At 34.7% G+C, this 20,239-nt stretch overlaps 1 protein-coding gene across 1 annotated transcript; it reads left to right on the top strand.

The window, feature by feature from the left end:
* The first annotated feature begins 2 nt into the window (after positions 1 to 2).
* Positions 3 to 8,466, top strand: LOC124827733 (Cyclophilin-like peptidyl-prolyl cis-trans isomerase family protein). Its single transcript, XM_047300855.2, has 12 exons — positions 3 to 168; positions 266 to 517; positions 2,948 to 3,037; positions 5,254 to 5,349; positions 5,843 to 5,950; positions 6,090 to 6,142; positions 6,367 to 6,466; positions 6,663 to 6,716; positions 7,457 to 7,615; positions 7,694 to 7,816; positions 8,017 to 8,066; positions 8,149 to 8,466. Exons 1-12 carry the CDS (start codon positions 73 to 75, stop codon positions 8,258 to 8,260), a joined length of 1,293 nt encoding a protein of 430 aa, XP_047156811.1. The 5' UTR covers positions 3 to 72; the 3' UTR covers positions 8,261 to 8,466.
* Positions 8,467 to 20,239: the final 11,773 nt, after the last annotated feature.

Raw genomic sequence — 20,239 nt, 5'->3', positions numbered from 1 at the left:
ACCCATTCACTCCCACACAACAACAGATTAGGAAGGCACCCACTCACAAGGTGTCCTTTCTTCCCTGCTTCAATGGCGTTCACTCTCTCTCCCTCCTTTAACCTTTCCCTAACTCGTAACCGAATCACCTGCTTCTCCAAGGAGCACCGCCGCCAAGTCATCGCAAAGGTGTTCCATCACAACCACGCGCATTACGCTGCAATGACACGTTTAGCATTTCTGTCACGACGGGGTTTTTACTGAACCTGTTTTGGGAATGGTGCAGGAAGCGGTAGGAGACGTGACGCGTGCCATGTCTGCGAGTGTTGTGGAGAGGATAATGAAACGGTTGAGGAGTGTGGTTCCAATGGTGATTGCGTCCGTTCAGATTAGCGCTTTGGTGCCGTTGATTGATTACGCGGCGTCAACCGGTGCTGCCGAAGCAGTTTTGTATTCGCCTGATACGAAGGTTCCGAGAACCGGGGAGGTTGCTCTCAGAAGAGCCATCCCTGCCAATGCTAATATGAAGTCTATACAGGTCTGCTTGGTTTGCAAGCGTGTTTGGTTGATGTTGTTGTCGTTTTTTTTTTGTAAAGGAAGCAGTAATAGCTTTATTTTATTTTCTTAAATTAATATGAAAACACCAAATTTTACATTTATTAACTAAGATGCTACTTATGTTTATCTTAATTTTCCATATAATATAAAAAATCACTACGTTTCTTAATAAACAATCCTTAACATTCCATATTTGAATGTATTTTTGGAATAAGAACATTAAAGGGGGTTATGTTAGTTGGAATTTACATATATTTTAATTCACCAAAAGGTAGTGACTTGTGTCCCTTATAATCCTGGTGTTGCCAAATTGTGTCGTTCAAGATATCTGAGAGATTAGTCATTACTACTTAAGCTATAGGTTAAAAAAAAAATTAGTTTACCAAACTGGACTAATTTTTTTAATTTATTAAAAGAATAAAAGAGTCGTTTGTTAATATAAGCAAGCATTTCATTAAGGGTAAAATGGGATAGATAGAGTTCAATGCTTACACACTGAAGATACTTATTGTGGAATTTTTTTTATATATTTAAATTCAGAGGAAATGTACGCGTTATTGTAATCTAGACATATTTCAGTAAGAGCAAAATTGGACCCCCAATTAATTTAAGAGTTCATTAGGAATGTACTTAAATAATAGTTATTATAAAAGCACACAAACTTAAGATATTTGACATATTGTAATATGATCACAATGTAATCACATTATCCCTGCTTGTTTTTTCCTGTTCTTTGTTACTTATCTATTAACAGTTTATTTGCTTATGTAAGCTTAATAGAATAACATAACAAAATACATATTTTGATAGAGCTCACCGTCAACCTTGAAGTAAGTTTAGAAGAGCTGTTGGAAAGTTAATATAAATGGATGCAATCTAGACATGGACAGTAGACCTCGAAGCTATACTGACTGAAGCAGAACATGCACAATGGCAAGATACAATGTTACAAGATATTGCAGTCTTAGAAGCTGTAAGGACACTTGGAAGATCGAGAGCCTAGCGGCAATGGGTGTACAGGATAGAAGTACAATTCTTTTTTAATGGTCGAGCGCTGTACGTCCAAGCTTTGTTGCAAACGGGTTCACTTATGTTGAAGTTTTGGGGTCCCTTGCTGAATAATTGCTATTTTCATATCTGAAAGGCAAAATCTTCATTGGGTTGTTAGTATATGTGGATTACATCTTACTAGCAGAAAATGGTTTAGAGGCTTGTTTGGAATTCAAGAGTTATTTGGAAAAATATTTTCATATCAAGGATTTGGCGGTGCTCAAGTATTTCTGAGGAATATAGAGGTAACAAGGTAACAACAGTGAAACTTTGCGCAAAAAAAAAATGCATTGAACATAATATCACCATGTGCACGTAGACCTGCTGAGTCTTCCATGAAAGAGGGACAAAAATTGGGGCTAGCAGGACATTGGGAAATGAAGTATTACTCAGTTTATCAACATCTAGTTGGCAGAGTATTTACATGATGATTACTGACCCCGAGTTGTTTTATTTCGCTGCATGTGTTGTCCTACTTTGCACAAGCACATCAAAAAGACCACTTAAAGATTGCAATGCTGGTAGTGCCTTACCTCAAAGTCAACCCTTGAGAAGAGATATTACCGACCAACAATGATTTGAGATAGTACATCTATTACGGGCACACTGAGATCAGTGATGGATACTTTGTCAATTTTGGGAATCACCTGTGTATTGGAAGACGAAAACTTAGGGCACTATATCCTATTTTTTTAAGAAAAGCAGAGAATCATGATTGAAGCAGCCAGTAGTGAGCTAATTTGCCTGAAGTCAAACCATCCTTGGGGACAGGTCTCAAATGACCTATGATGAGGTTGTATTGTGATATCAGTATTCTATAATCATAGCAGAAAATCATGTTTTCCATATCGAGATAAATTGTTACTGTGCAAGGGAGCAATGCCAGGTTGGAAATATTGTGATGATGACATATGCCATCAGTTCTAGTTCCACCAGATAGACATATTCAACCAGGCTCTCACTTAATAATTTCAATTTCCACTGGTCATTTTGGGCATTTGTTGATCCTCATGCACCGACTTCAGAGAGTGGAGGAGGAGGAGTACTGAAAGTAGATAGATGTTGTAATTAGTTATAGATGATACTGACAGATATTGGAATTTGGAAAGTAAATATTTTGCTGTATAATTTATTATAGTTTTCTAGAGATGATTTTGGGAAATGATACGTTTTCATTTGGTTGATTAGAATGTTACATTGATTAGTAATTTTTATATAAGGCAGGAGCTGCCCATTTGTAGATCTCTTCCAAATAATATATCCATTCTGACTGTGAAATAGGAGAATTGTGTTTTAGATTTTTTTTTGCTCTTTGAACCTTTTAATGATCAGAATTATGTTCTTTTAATGTATTTTTCAGGACACTCTTGAAGATATTACGTACCTTTTGAGGATTCCACAGAGAAAACCTTATGGAACAATGGAGGGGAATGTGAAGAAAGCTTTGAAGGTATTCAATAATTTATTTTGTTTCCTGTTTCTTTCATCGTTTGTTCTTAGCTGTATTTGTTTGAGAAACAAAATATTGATTATTAGGTTATGTAATGATGTTGCATCCATGAAATATTTGCCTTTCATTCTATGGATTGACAAATAGGTCAATGTTTTGAATTTCGTACATGACAACATGTATGAGCTTTAGACCTATCAATTTGGGCCAACCAACCGGGCTTGGCCTTGACTTATGTGGACTAGGGCCAAAATGGTCCTTAGGACCAAAACCCCACATAAGACCAAAAAATACCTAAAGGACCAATATGCCCACTACAAGTTTTATGGTTCAAGGTGAATCTATGGACCATCTTTTGAATTACAAAATCTTATTTATTATGAAAATGAAGAAAAACAATTACTTAAATATCTTTATAGACAAGAAAAACATTTACTCAATGTAAATCCAAATTTAAGTCGCCAAGGGTAGGCTCCATTAAGGCTTAAATCAAGTTAGGCTAGGCCAAGACCATATAAAGTTGGGCCTAGGTTAGGTTGAGTTGGGTCGGGTCTGGGTTAGGTAGAGGTGAGTCATGTCTAACTCAAGCTAAGTTAGGCCAAGTCCAAGTTGTGTTGACTCAGGTTGGACCTGGGTTAGGGTGAGTTTGGTTCGGCCCAAGATATGCTGAGTCTAGGTAGGCCTGAGTCTAGTTCAAACCAAGTTTGGTCAGGTTAAGATGGGCTCGACTTCGGTTTGATGTCAGGCCAACTCGTGTGTGGCCGAGGTCAAAATAGGCTGGGTCAGGACCATGTTAAGTTTGTCTAGCTCGGTCTAGGTTAGGCCAATTCAAGTTGGGTCTAGGTTTGGCTGAGTTAGGTTGGGTCTAGGTCAGGCAGAGTTGAGAGTCCATGTCGTGTTGAGTCAAGTCAGGCCAAGTTGAGTTGGACCTATGTTTGTTTGGGTCCAAATCGAGCCATGTTGGATTGGGCTAAGACGAGCCATGTTGGATTGGGCTAATGCGAGCTCATTTGAGATTGAACCCATGTCGAGCAATGTCAGGTTGGATCTAGATCACACAAAGTCAGGTTAGACTGATGTCTAGCCAAGTTGGGTATGGTCGAGGTTAAAATAGGCTGGGTCAAGACCATGCTAAGTTTGTCTGGCCAGGTCTAGGTTAGGCCAATTTAGGTTGGGTCTAGGTTAGGCTGAGTTAGGTTGGGTCTAGGTCAGGCAAAGTTGGGACATGTCTTGTTGAGTTGAGTCAGGCCAAGTTGAGTTAGACCTAGGTTTGTTTGGGTCCAAATCGAGCCATGATAGGTTGGGCTAAGACGAGCTCATTTGAGATTGAACCCATGTCGAGCAATGTCTGGTTGGATCTAGATCAGGTCGGGCCCATGTTAGACTAATTTAGGTTAGTTCAATGTTAGATAGGGCCCTAATCCAGAAAGATTAGGTTATGTTGGGTTTACATCATGTAAGATTTGGTCAGGCCCAACCTAAGTTAGGTTGGGTCCAAATTAGGCTTGGTTGGTTTGGAATAGGTCAGGTTCAACTTTGGTGGGTAGAGTCCGAGTCAAGATGGGATTGAACTGGGTTGAGCCCTGGTCAATTTGGGTTGGGCCTAGTAAGCCTGTGTTTGGTTGGGTCAAGCATAGCCTAATGCAGGATGAGCTAGACTACTTGAGCTCAAGTTAAGCTTGGTTGAGTCGAACCAAGCTCAAGTTAGGCTTGGTTGTGTTGGGCCAAGGTTAAGTTGGGTCCAAGTTAGGAAAGGTATGTAAGGTCAGGCAAGCTGAGTCGAGCTCAACTCAAGTTGTGTCGATTTGAGCTTGGGTAGGTTGGGTCTGGGCCCAAACCTTGGAATGTTGCAAATAAAAAAAATTAATGATCAATTTGCAATTAATGTAAAATATTTAGATGTAATTTAGAATATTGTAAAGATTCATGCAATCCTGGAAAGTATTTAAGAATTAATTGAAGTCTTATTTTAATTTTGTAGTAACCTACTTTGGTTTTGACAAACCTTGCTATATCTTTTTTGTTGATTAAAAAATTGAGGCATATAACTAAGAAACTACTCTAGAACTTATTTTTCCTTTAGAGTACTGTAGTATTTGTTGCACCTTAGTAATATCTTCTTACATCTTTAACATCGTGTTTGGTCTGTTGATATGGACTTGTTGTACTGTTCATTTGAGGACATTTAATTCTTGTAATTTTCTTCTTTATATCAGTTAGCAGTTGATGAAAAGGATTCTATATTGGCCAGTATACCAGCAGAACTGAAGATAAAGGGCTCTTTGGTACATGCATCCCTGATAGAGGGAAAGGTTTGCTCAAAAACTGTATCTTCTGGAATATATGAACTTTAGTTTGTATATCCTGATATAATTATTGTCATAATACATGCTGGCAGTCATGATCTAACTCCCTCCTCTATTTGGAAAAAAGAGTAGTCATTTGCATTTCATTTCAATTGATTATTTGTACGAAGATCTCAGTTAATATATCTGAGGTTATACTTATGATTATAGTTCTTACATTGCAAAATGAATACATTTTTCTATTGTCAATGTTTCTGATATGAAACTAATATACCGGGTACCTGTTTCCAAAGGAATACTTAATGCAAGAAAAGAAGTTTCAAATGTAGAAACCAGAATATGGATTTTGGCATGTTTTGCTTATATTCTGATCTTTATGTTCTGTCTTCTGTAGGATGGAATATACTAGAATATCTTAAAAGTTATAATTGACGAATTATGGAAATTGGTAGTAATGGTTCATTATAGAAGTCACATCAGTGATGTCAATATTTTGCAGGGGGGCTTGCAAACTCTTCTTCAGTCTATAAAGGAACAGGATGCAGATAAAGTATCTGTGAACCTTGCATCTACACTGGACACTGTAGCAGAGCTAGAGTTGTTACAGGTAGCTGTAAACTAGATAATATGATAGAATCTTGAAATGAATGTAGTTATTTTCAATTCTCCAAAAAGTCTTGAATGAATCTATCCAACAAAAATATTATAATCATATCCAGAATCTGAACTTAATTTTGTTGCAACAGGCGCCAGGATTATCTTTTTTGTTGCCCGAGCAATATGCACAACAATATCCACGGTCAGTGACTCAAATTAAAAGTCATGTCAATCTCTACCTTGATGTAATTACATAGATCCGTGTAATGGATATTTGAGTTTTCTAAATGTTGGACATACCGTGGCCATTTGACATGAGTCTAACATAATAAAAGATATTCACTGAAATTATTCATAGCTCAATTCCTTAGGAAAAGTAAACACTCAGAACATTGGGGAAAATCAATATATTCCCATTGCTTTTAGGCTTTCTGGGAGAGGAACTGTCGAGTTCACCATTGAGAAAGGAGATGGTTCAACATTTTCCCCAGTTGGTGGAGAGCAGAAAAATACAGCCACTATTCAGGTATAATTAACCCCGTAAGTTTTCCTTTGTAATTTGCCATTGGTTATTGATTTGGTGGGTTCACGTCTCTTAAGGATCCATAAGCATTGAGAGCAGGTTAAATTTAAAGACTAAATAAAAATTGATGGAGCGTGAATAAAACAAACTGTTAATAAGTTATACTATTAAAGATTAACTATTAGACCTTTGTTTTCAGGTTGTTATTGACGGATACTCTGCTCCATTAACTGCAGGAAATTTTGCAAAACTGGTAAGGTAGTGGAACGTTACTTCAGACTTGTGAATTTTCCATATGGTTATTCTTTGCCAATGGCCATCCTTGATTTTAATTCCTTCTGAGGGTTCAATCACTTTCGTTCAGATTTCCTAAGTTTTTTGAGTGAACCAAAGCACCATTTGAATGGTTAATCTCAGTTACTAAGTCCTATTTGCTTGAACTTCTCATACTATTACTATCGCAGGAAATAATTAGGTCAATTAGTATTCTTGTGAAAAACTAAGTTCTTTGAGAACTTTATTTTTGCCTCTTGGTTTGATAGTTTGAAAAGAGAAGAAAGATTCGCTTCCGAAAACTTAAACATCTGTTGAGGCTGTAATGCATGCGGCAATGGATCCATCACTAAACTGAGAAAGTTGTTTAGGATGTCAAAGAGTCAGCAATTAAAACAGCCTGAGAACTATGGTAATAGCCTAATAGACAACTCTGCCTTTGAACAAACGTGTTGAAACTACTAAAGGGAAAAGAAAACTAAGAACTTCAAGGGTTTCAGCTGCGGAAGAATGCAAATGTTATTGAATTTCTCATGGACTGAACTGGTTGATATATTGGAATATTTCCATTCTTAGAATAGTTAGTTTCAATTGTACATGTCCATGAGAACTTGTATTATGCAGTTTAATTCCTGTTTTTAAGTGTTGGTTCTTTAAACATCAAGATTTTTAGATTGTCTGACCTAGTGGAAACAACCCTCACACACTCCCACCCTCCAGGTGATGGATGGAGCCTATAATGGCGCAAAACTCAACTCTATCAACCAAGCTATTCTCTCAGATAATGGAGGTGATAAAAACAGTGGTTACAGTGTTCCCTTGGAAATAATGCCCTCTGGACAATTTGAGCCCCTTTACAAAACAACATTAAGTGTGCAGGTATGTTTATAAAAAATTGGCAGCAGGCATTACCAGAATTTATGATACTGTTCTCATATATGTTTTGTGTTGAGGAAGGATGGAGAACTGCCAGTTCTTCCTCTATCTGTTTATGGGGCAGTTGCTATGGCTCATAACGAAGCCTCTGAAGAATATTCATCACCTTACCAGTTCTTCTTCTATCTCTACGATAAACGAAGTGTAAGTGCAATTTATCACTTATCTCCGTCGCATTTTTATCTGCTCACAGGATTTGCCTGAATTTCGCTAAACAAAATGAGTGAAACATGGAAGCAGAACTTTTCATTCTTGGGAGTAACTTCCTCTTGCATGTTGATTAAGCCATTCATTTTTCCTCCTATTGATGTAACCTCTAGTGGTATTCGTTTCCTCTTTTGTAGGCTGGTTTGGGAGGAATATCATTTGATGAAGGACAATTTTCAGTTTTTGGGTATGTTATCTTAGCCTGTCACTTAATCAATTTTGAATTTCAACTTTTTCTCCAATGTTTTTTATGACGTTAAACCATGCAGATACACAACCACCGGGAGAGATATTCTTCCCCAGATAAAAACTGGTGATATTATTCGTTCTGCAAAACTAATTGAAGGCCAAGACCGTCTTGTATTACCGAAGGAAAGTTGAGTATATTTGGCGGCGGTGTTACCCAAGTAGGAAAAATATTCATTCTTTTTTAATATGTGGATGGCATATGGCATCAGCCTGATTTTCTTGGTGTAGGTTGGGTTCTAAATTATGTAGAAAATGAGTTGAAATTTCTATTTAATAAAAATCCCATGGAACAGTGAAATACATTCTCCAGAAAAGGAATCCCTTTCGGTTAACTATTATCCTTTAGTTTCTTGTAAAGGAGCATATCATCTATGGTTCTATATCGACCTCTTACTAAAAGAATTATATATTATGTGTGCAGTCCAGTCGGTTTAATGGATCTGCTCAACATTTAATAACTATTAGGAATTTTAGGCATAGAATAACGATCTAAATTCTAATATACTTGAACATGTTTGAAAAACTTTTATAGAGACAAATATTATTTAGTATCTAATGTGTATTAGATATATTATCTTTATATTTTACCTTTAGTTAATTTATTTGTAATTATTTATGATATGTATTTTGAACTTAGTATATATATTTTTATTATAAATAGAGTATTTATGTATATATTCAACACAATAAAAATTAAACAAGTGTTTACATACTCGTATATTCCAAATTGTAATATATATCAAACAAGTATTCAGAGCATATAAACATCTAAAGTTTAGCATTATGCTCAGGACACACATTAAACAAGCATGGACATTACCGATCCTTCAAAAACATTGTTAATAATCTAATTCAATAGCAGATTCACCCACATAATGTTGTTTAACCTACATTCTATTATTTCATTCCTAAAACAGAGCATATATCATCAACTTCCTTTTTCAAATCATTATATAGTACTAACCATAATCCAAACAAAATTAATAACACCTATACACATATATTCATCTGAGTAATTCCATTTATACAATCATTCAATTATTATCAATTATGCTATGAATCACAAAATCAAGAATATCACTTACAACCACAGAACAACACAATCAAAATGAGTCATAATGTATAAACAACAAATATGTAATCTAAAATGACCAACTGACTTATCATATTTTGTTCTAAGCGGGCATACTCCTTACGTGAGCCCCTATAAGGGTAATTGGAGCTTGATGCTGGTGTTTGATGTTCTTTCCTTATTTTGTATGTTTTTTTATTAAAAAGAAAGATAATAAACAAATCATATGCACAAGAATTAAAGGATAAATATTATTGTATTTAGATAGTGTACATTAGCTTGAAACTTTTATCCATACGTTTTGCAATAAACTATCTCCAAATATCCTCACTAATCATGGATGCATACTTTGCAGGAGGTTGATTAGGAAGATTCTCTAAATAATCTCCATTGTCATCCATTAGATATTTATGGGTCAAGGAAGTTCTAAAACTCCTAAGCAATAACCCTGCCTCCCTTAATACATACGTATTGCGACATGTATCTACATTGAAAGTTAGTTGTCCAAAATAAAATTAGTAAAAAAAAGTTTAGAAATCATAACACATACTTTAAAATAAGTAGATTTAAGTAGTAAACATTACTTGTATATCATTCCAAATGATCTCTTTATAGGCATCCAAACTTGAATCTTTCCAATTATCACAAGTTATAGGCACATTTGATCGAACAATGGATCCAAGATAACTGGTGAAGTTTGTGCCACCGGGTTCAATGGGTTGACCTTTTGCAATGTGTTGACCTTTTGCATTCCATGAAACCTAATAATATGAATAAGTACATATTGAACAATAATTAGGAAAGTAACATATTTAATATACCAAAAAATAAAATATGTACATTACCTCTAATTTTTTCCCTTCACTTCTGGCTCAAATGATCTTCTTCATAATGACTATACCTTTCTTCCCTTTAGTTTTGTTGGGAGAAAGGACACTATGTTTCTGAGTGTCGAAACAAAAGGTCAACTTATATCCTTGAACATAAGAGTGATAGTGAGGGTTCATCTTATACTAGGTCTAATGCATCCACTTCCGAGGAAGAAGAAGCTTTACCTTGTGAGGGAGATTTACTCATGGTTAGGAGACTTCTAGAGAGTCAACACGCTGAACTTGAACAATCACAAAGAGAAAAACTATTCCACACAAGATGCAAAGGTTTAGAAAAGACTTGTTCAATGATTGTGGATCGTGGCTCTTGATGTAATTGTTGCAGCTTAAGGATGGTAGAAAAACTAGGCCTAACTGCTACACCTCATCCAAACCTTACAAATTTCAACGGATCAAAGAGGATGAAGGTATAATAGTAAAAGAACAAGTGAGTGTACCCATTTCCATTGGTAATTATGATGATGAAATTTTTTGTGACGTAGCACCAATGGAAACTTGACACATATTACTTGGCACACCTTGGCAATTTGATAAGAAGGCTCTCCATGATGGTGTCGCTAACAAAATAACCATCCAACACAAGGGAAAGAAAATTGTTTTGTGTCCTCTTACACCTCAACAAGTGAGAGAGGACCATATAATTTTAAAAAAGAAGTTGGATGGAGAAAAAAAGGATAGAAAAGTGAAAAAATAGAAAACTATGAGTTTGGTGGGTAATGCCTCAACCAAAGAAGTTGTTCAACCACAAGCCTTGAACAATTCTAAAAACCTTTTGCTTGGACAACCTCATTTCCTTCTCTATTTCAAAGAGGCACTCGTTTATGTAAATTATAAACTTGGTTCTCTACCCAAAGGGTTGCAAAAACTATTAAAGGAATTTGATGATTTATTTCCTAAAGAGGTGTTAAGTGGTTTTCCACCTTTGAAGGGAATAGAACATCAAATTAATTTAATGCTTGGGAAAGTCTTCCAATAAGCCAACCTATATGATCAACCCCAATGAAACAAAAGAGATAGAGAGGAAAGTTAATGATTTATTGAATAAAGGATGGATACAAAAGAGCCTAAGTCCCTATATTGTGCCAATGTTGTTGGTCCCTAAGAAAGATGGATCTTGGAGAATGTGTATTGATTGTAGGACCATCAATAACATAACTATTAAATATAGACACCCTATTCCTAGATTGGATGACATGCTAGATGAGTTGCATGGAGCAAACATCTTCACCAAAATTGACCTTAAAAGTGGTTACCATCAAATAAGAATCAAAGAAGGAGATGAATGGAAAATTGTTTTCAAGACGAAGTTTGGCCTGTATGAATGGTTAGTCATGCCATTTGGCTTGACCAATGTTTCTAGAACCTTTATGAGGTTGATGAACCATGTCTTTAAGGAATGCATAGGTAGGTTTGTAGTAGTCTACTTTGATGATATAATAATTTATAATAAAGGTCTTCAAGAGCATCTGAGCCACATTATGCAAGTCTTGCTTCTTCTTAGATAGAATAATCTTTTTGCCAACTTTGACAAATGCACCTTTTGTCAAGAAAATGTCATCTTCCTTGGATTCAAAGTTGGAAAAGAGGGTGTACATGTTGGTCCTAAGAAGATCAAGGCAATACAAGAGTGGCCAACCCCTAAGACAATAGGAGAAGTGAGGAGTTTTCATGGTTTGGCTAGTTTCTATAGAAGATTTGTAAAGAACTTCTCCACCATTGTTGTTCCTTTAAATGAGCTTGTAAAGAAAGATGTACCTTTTGTATGGGGTGAAAAACAAGCCTTGTCTTTTGAGACCTTGAAAAATAAATTAACTCATGCATCTATTCTAGTTCTACGTAATTTTTCCAAAGCTTTTGAACTAGAATATGATGCATCTAAGGTAGGGATATAAGCTGTGTTAATTGAAGGAGATAATCTAGTAACCTACTTTTGTGAAAAATTTATAGGACCTACTTTGAACTACCCTACCTATGACAAAAAATTATATATCCTTATTTGAGCTATAAAAACTTGGGAGCATTACTTGGTGACTCGGGAATTTATCATACATATTGACCATGAGTCTGTCAAGTATTTGAAAGGGTAAGGAAAATTGAATAAAAGGCATACAAAGTGGGTGGAGTACCTAGAGCAATTTCCATATGTCATCAAACACAAGAAGAGAAATACTAATGTTGTTGTAGATGTTTTATCTAGGAGACATGCATTATTAGTAACCCTAGGGTCTCAAATTTTAGGATTTGATGATATAAAGGAGCTATATGAAAATGATGAAACATTTGCATCCACTTATGCATCATGTCTAAAAAATCTTTTTGATAAATTCTATCTTTTTAATGGTTATCTTTTTAATAAAGACTTTGTATACCTCAATGATCCATTAGAAAGCTTCTTATAAAAGATAGTCATGGAGGAGGACTCATGGGCCATCATGGAGTTGATAAAATTCTTAATATTTTGAAAACAAAATTTTATTGACCCCACACATGAGAATAGAAGTTCAAAGGCATTATTCTATATGCCTAGCTTGTTACAAGCTAAGTCAAAAGTAATGCCTCATGGACTCTATACACTTATTCCAATAGCTGGTACCTCATGGAAGGACATAAGTGTGGATTTTGTCAGATTACCAAGGACTTAAAAGGGGTATGATTCTATATTTGTGGTGATGGATTGTTTTAGTAAAATGGTACCTTGCCACAAAGTAGATGATGCTAGCTACATTTCAAGACTCTTCTTTAAAGAGATAGTTAGATTTCATGGCTTACCCAAAACTATAGTGTTTGATAAAGGTGTTAAGTTCCTTACCCATTTTTGGAAAACTCTATAGGAAAAGCTAGGAACTAAACTAATGTTTTCTACCACATTTCACCCTCAAATTAATAGGCAAACTGAGGTGGTAAATAGGTCTCTATCTACTTTATTACGAGTAATACTTAGAGGAAATAAAAAGAATTGGGATGATCATCTTCTTTACATCGAATTTTCTTATAATAGAGTAGTCCACAAGACTACTAACCTTTCTCCTTTCGGGTTGTTTATGGTTTTAATTCTATGACACCTCTTGATTTACTACCTCTTCCAGATTCATCTTCTTTTACATATAAGAAAGGTGTATCTAAAGTAGATTTTATCAAGAAGTTGCATGAAAAGGTTAAAAACCAAATTGAAAAGCAAACTCAAAAATATTCTGAATACAACAAGGGGAAAAAAAATAGTGTTTAAAGAAGGAGACTTAGTTTGAATTCACTTGAGAAAGGAAAGGTTTCCATCTCATAGAAAGTCCAAACTTAGGCCAAGATGAGATGGTCCTTTCAAGGTGGTCAAGAAAATAAATGACAAAGCATATAGGTTAGACCTTCCTGATGATTATGGTGTCAGTCCTACTTTTAACGTATGCGACTTAAATTCCTTTTGCAGGAGATGATCAATAAGATGAAGAAGATTTGAATACATATCCTTTTCAAGAGGGAGGATCTAATAGAGGGCCATCTAGGACTCATATAGGACCTTTAACAAGAGCTTTGTCCAAAAGAATTCAAGAGGAAGAAGGATTACAAAGAACACTGCTTCTATGGAAGATTAATTACTAATTCTTCTTTCTTTATTTTGTAGGATTCAAAGCAATAGGACTATTCAAATAGGACCTTGGACTATTGGACCAACCAACCAGAATTTTGGAGCATTTTCAAGTTTGGTAGTGTCAGGGGCGCTCAGCACCAGTCAAGGGGCACTCTGTTAGAATCGCTGCAGCGGAATTGTTAGCGTGGTAACAAACCAAGAGGGGGGGTGAATTTGTTATATTCTTTTATTATGCCTTTTTAATATTTTTCTCTTAATTTTTCTTACTGGGCGAATGATTAAATATAAATGACAGAGTAAGGGAAAGAGAAAAATTGCACAGGTGATTTTATCCTGGTTCAGATCACTAGGATCCTATGTCCAGTCGCTTATCTCAAACAAGATAAACCTTTTTCACTATCACAAAACAGTTACAAATATTAGTCACACAGAAAAACAATTTGTAACAGTTTAGAAATTACCACCTCTCTTGAAACCACAAGAGACGAACTTACACCTCCTTTGAATCTTCACAAAGGATGAACACCTCCTCCGAATACTTCACGAAGGATGAACACCTCCTCCGAATACTTCACGAAGGATGATTCTCTTCCGAACACCTCCTTAGACACACCAAGGATGAACCAGCTATTCCTCTATCACCGTAGCAGTATTTCACCAACTCTACAGACAGAGTTTCCTTAGCTGAGCAAGAGCACACAAGTCTCAATGATTTCTGAGTACTAGAGCACAAGGGAAGAGTTATTTTTGAGATAAAGAGTGAGCCATTTTATAGATTCAGCCTAATACCCTTCCATTCTTCGAAAACGGGCCATCTAACGCATTTAATCGATTAACATAAATATTAATCGATTAATAATGAGTACAACGGCTAGTTTTTCAAATCTTGAAACCCCCAACGGCTAGTTTTTCAATCTGAAACCCCCAACCGGCTTAGTGTTAATTGATTATTCTCAAGAATAATCGATTAACTAAATAAATCAAATATAAATTACAAGAATCAACCCTAATACATATTTGAGCACTATTACATCAACTTTGATTATTATAAAAGCTTTATAAATACAGAGATCTTCAATTTGTCTTTGTGGATCTTGACTTGTGCAAATCTGTTTCATCATCAAAACTTCATCTTGATTTTTGCTAACATTCTCCCCCTTTTTGATGATGATCAAAAACTACTTTGATTTAAAGCTTTTAGTAATAATCTGGATAAAACCACAACTTATGGAAAAGTGCATTAGTGAATAAACAAATAAGCAAATAAGCTTAAATAAGCTTTAAACATTTTCTCCCCCTTTTTGATCATAATTAAAAGGTGTGTTTGATGTTCTCCCCCTAAGATAAACTCCCTCTAATAAAAGCATGTATGCATATGAGCTAAAAATTTTCAAATTTAAAGATATTCAAACATACACAATAGGATATTTAAAGCAATAATTTTAGGATGAGGAACTTATAAAATTGTTTAAACTACATGAAACTATATAAGATAGGAATTTTAAAGCATACAAAATATGGCTAGTTTTTCAAAATTGCAAACTGGAACGCATTTAAAAATTCAATCCTAAGATATTTCTAAAGATTCTTAGATCTCTTCTAATGTTTTACCCCTTTAGATATGCCTCCAACTTCGTATGATAATCCTCTAGGTTGTTTCCACATTTTGTTTAGATCTTCATCTTGAGGATTGTCATCATTTCTTCGCTTCATTTGTTGTCTTCTACAAATCTTCATCATTGCCTGCATCTAATTCAACTGACTCAAGAGTTTTGGCCTCAAGGTCTACAATTTTCATCAAAGACAACATGCACACATTCTTCTATTTCAAATGTTTTCTGATTGAAACTATATATGCTTGTATATTAGAAGATATCCAAAAAAAAATAGTTTCATCGGCCTTGGAATAAATTTTCTTAAATTTTGTTTTAAAGAAATTCTAAATATTAAACAATAGGTACCCAACTACTTGTATGGGTTCTTTGGGTTAGATTTAGAAAAAAGAAATCATTTTACAACCCAAACATATCTACCACTTGGAACACCATAATGCTTAATTTTACATTTATTTGAAGTATGACCCTTTTTCATACAATAAAAGCATGATGCAACGTTTGTGTTCCTATGAGTTGTTCCTTTTTCTACCCAAATTCTACGGGTTTTTTATTTGTTTTTTTAATTTTAGGAACATACTTCATTTTTAACAACCTTATTTTCATTATTTTTGCTACATTCTCCTAAGGTTGTTTGTGTTCTAGTAGTTTCTTAAAATTTTCACAAGAAGCACATTCATCACTACTTGTAAATTTACCCTTTTCAAAAAATAAAACTTTATTTTTCAAATCTTTATTTTCTTCACAAATATTTTCAAAATTTAATTTTAAATTTTTATTTTCTTCAGAAATATTTTCAAAATTTAATTTTAAATTTTTGAAATCCTTTTTCAATTTCTTATGAGCTTTATCTAATTTTTCAGATTCTACTATTAAAGCAGCATAAGTTTCATGCAATTCATCTTCACTAATTTGACTATAATTATCAGAATCGCTAGATGTACTTACTTGGCTTCCAGCGTCGTCGTTCACCACTAAACAGATGTTTGCTTCTTCATCAGATTCGCTCAAATCGGAAATTGTTTCGTTGTCATCGTCCCATGCGATGTAGGCTTTCTTTTTCTTGAAGTTTTTCTTTTCCTTTATTTCTTCATTCTTCTTTTGATTTGGGCAGTCTGCTTTTAAGTGCCCCATTTCTCCGCAACCATAACATTTATAGTGTGAGGAAGATCCTTGATTTTCTTTCTTTTCGAATTTTAATCTTCCTTTGTTTTGATTTCATGAACCTGTTGAGCCTTTTTATCATGAGTCTCAAATTTTCTTCATCTTCTGAATCTTCATCTTCCATTTTGCTCTTGCTCCTTTCCACCTCAGATTTCAAGGCTAGACTCTTTTTCTTAGTTTTTGCTTTTGCTTCTTCTTCATCTAGTCTTCCGAGGTCAAGTTCATGCTCTCTAACTTTCCAAATAATGCCGCCATAGTCATTGTGTTGAGATTTTGTGACTCCGAGATTGCAGTCACCTTAGGTTGCCACGACCTGTCTAAAGACTTCAAGATTTTAATGTTTAATTCATCAGTATCAAATGACTTACCTAGTCCAATGAGATGATTGACAATGTTGGTGAAGCGTTTTTGAACGTCGGAAATTGTTTCTCCTTGCTTCATCCGGAACATTTCATACTCTTGAATCAGGGAATTCTTTCTTGCCCTCTTTACGTCATCTGTTCCTTCATGTGTCACTCTGAGCACATCCCACATTTCTTGAGCAGTTTTGCAGACAGAAACCCTGTAGAACTCATCAACAGTCAATGCTGATGCAATAATATTCCGAGCTTTAACGTCATTCTGAAATCTTTTCATTTCTTCAATGGTCCATTGACCACGGGGCTTTGGTTCCTGTATATTGTTAGTAGGAACAGAAGAACCAGACGCAATAACATCCCAAATTTCACAATCAATAGATTCAATAAATATTTGCATTCTTACCTTCCAGAATGCATAGTTCTCACCTGTGAATAGTGGGGGTCTATTGATTGAAGCACCCTCTGCAAAGGTTTGATGTGATCCTGCCATTTGAATGACTATCAAAGCAAGCTCTGATGCCAATTGTTAGAATCGCTGCAGCGGAATTGTTAGCGTGGAATAACAAACCAAGAGGGTTTTTAATACGAACGTGTGCCTTTTAATTTCTACTCAATTAAACTTACCAAGCAAATAATAAAGACAAATAAGGAGAGTAAGGTTGAGAGAAATTTGCACAGATGATTTTATCCTGGTTCAGATCACTAGGATCCTACGTCCAGTCGCTTATCTCAAACAAGATAAACCTTTTTCACTATCACAAAACAGTTACAAATATTAGTCACACAGAAAAACAATTTGTAACAGTTTAGAAATTACCACCTCTCTTGAAACCACAAGAGACGAACTTACACCTCCTTTGAATCTTCACAAAGGATGAACACCTCCTCCGAATACTTCACGAAGGATGAACACCTCCTCCGAATACTTCACGAAGGATGATTCTCTTCCGAACACCTCCTTAGACACACCAAGGATGAACCAGCTATTCCTCTATCACCGTAGCAGTATTTCACCAACTCTACAGACAGAGTTTCCTTAGCTGAGCAAGAGCACACAAGTCTCAATGATTTCTGAGTACTGGAGCACAAGGGAAGAGTTATTTTTGAGATAAAGAGTGAGCCATTTTATAGATTCAGCCTAATACCCTTCCATTCTTCGAAAACGGGCCATCTAACGCATTTAATCGATTAACATAAATATTAATCGATTAATAATGAGTACAACGGCTAGTTTTTCAAATCTGAAACCCCCAACGGCTAGTTTTTCAAATCTGAAACCCCCAACGGCTAGTGTTAATTGATTATTCTCAAGAATAATCGATTAACTAAATAAATCAAATATAAATTACAAGAATCAACCCTAATACATATTTGAGCACTATTACATCAACTTTGATTATTATAAAAGCTTTATAAAATACAGAGATCTTCAATTTGTCTTTGTGGATCTTGACTTGTGCAAATCTGTTCATCATCAAAACTTCATCTTTGATTTTTGCTAACACACTCAGCGCTGGCGAACCCCATGCATCATATAGCCTTTTATGTCCAGTCGTGCCTAGAGGCTAACCAGAGGGCGCTCAAGCGCCAATGGAGCTACTTGTTGCACATTTTTGAAGCATTTTTCATGTGTTTCAGCATGTAATGTGTGACTCTTTATAATTGGCCTTTCTAGCGGGTTCTTATTTGATCTTTGGAGGAAAAATAGATCAGAATAGAAGCTCTTCTTCACCTATAAATAGGAGAGCCCAACCATTGTATTTTCTCACTTTTAAGCTTAATGATATGTTACATAATTCTTTCCAAATCCTTTGCTCTGGTCAACCTTTAAATGTTTGGAGAAGCTTCCATCAAATATAAAAAAATATAATAACTTACCATGTACATGATAATTAACGAAATAATAATAATGTGACACCTTATCGAATTTATCAAATATTTTGTAAATATATGATATTAAAGAATGTTACAATATAAACTAACTACCAATATTTGGTCGTTAATATATGAACATTTATACAAAAGTATAAATCTCAAAATAAGCTCTAACCACTTTAGGTTAATAAAACTGAACTGAACGAGTCTTGTTCGACTGTTTTACTTAACATATCTGTTGATTAGTTTGACTTAACATGTTGATTCGAGTAGCTGAAAACTTATTATAAATTTGTATTTCAATGGTCAATTTTTTTCTTCACTAATAGAATGGCTTCGAAAAGTTTTGAAAAGTTGCCATATGTACGTTGCATAAAGACGCACTAACTTCAAATTTAGAATTCTTTTGCCGTTTGTTTGATTTACAATTGTAGACGTTGCTCGAATAAAACAAGAACCAGAAACAAAAAGAAATTGAACAACACTTGAAAAATCCGAACCTTGCGATTACAGCCAGTTCTTCATTTTATTTTTTTCTAGTTCGTAGCACCCTTATTGTCTATATATATATATATATATATATATATATATATATATATATATATATATATATATATATATATATATATATATTAGATATATTCTTCTCTCTATTTCTAACTTCTAAGAGAAATCTATGCTTTACATGAGCAAGTTAATTGACATGGCTATTTGCATTCGTGGGTTCACTATCCTTGCCTTCTTTTGGTTTGCTATTCTCTTTTCTGTTCCAGGTTAGATTCTTCCCTCTTAGTTAGACTTGTCAACACAAAAATCAAACCAGTTTAATTTTTCTGCAGTCTCAATGTAAAATTTTATACTGTCAACAGATAAAAACTTATAGTACATAGATATAACCTTTAAAATGGTTATTTAAAAATTTAAATTTATTATATATGATAATTTTTATCAAAACAATATAAAAATATTTTTTATCATACGATTTTCTCAATCAAGTTATGTTTTATTATGTTTGGTTTGTATTGCAGAGGTTAGTATTGGTGCAGCAATCTGTGGGAGGCCAAGTGGAACATGGAGAGGGCCTTGTATAATCTCTAGCATATGCAACAATCAGTGCAAAGAGCAAGAGAACGCCGAGGGAGGATCCTGCTGGGTTTTAGCTTGTTACTGCACATATTACTGTAACAACTGAGACTCAAACATTACACCATCATCATCTTCTCTCAATAAACACTGAAACTATCAGTTTCAGTTGCAGCTGCTATGCTACGCTTTTCCTGTTACATTCTCATGTTTTCAATTGAATTTAAATGAAATTCATCTGTGTATATATATCACATATTTATTAGAAACAGATAGCAAGTGTGGAATAAATCAGGGAACTTGAGAAATCAAAACGAAATAGTTGACCTTGAAATACTTAAGTCAAAGAAATGTTAATTCAAAATACATATATCATAAGGCATAATTATCTCAGAATAAATTGCACTTGAGAAAATTCAATTAATTCAAGGTAAATTAACTTAAGAAATATTTAAATATAAAGATCGATGAA

This window comes from Vigna umbellata, chromosome 3, assembly GCF_029865625.1.
Source record: "Vigna umbellata cultivar VRB3 chromosome 3, Vumbellata_1.0, whole genome shotgun sequence".
NCBI lineage: Eukaryota > Viridiplantae > Streptophyta > Magnoliopsida > Fabales > Fabaceae > Vigna > Vigna umbellata.
The sequence above is the reverse complement of the archived record's forward strand: the minus strand, read 5'-3'. Positions and strand labels throughout refer to the sequence as shown.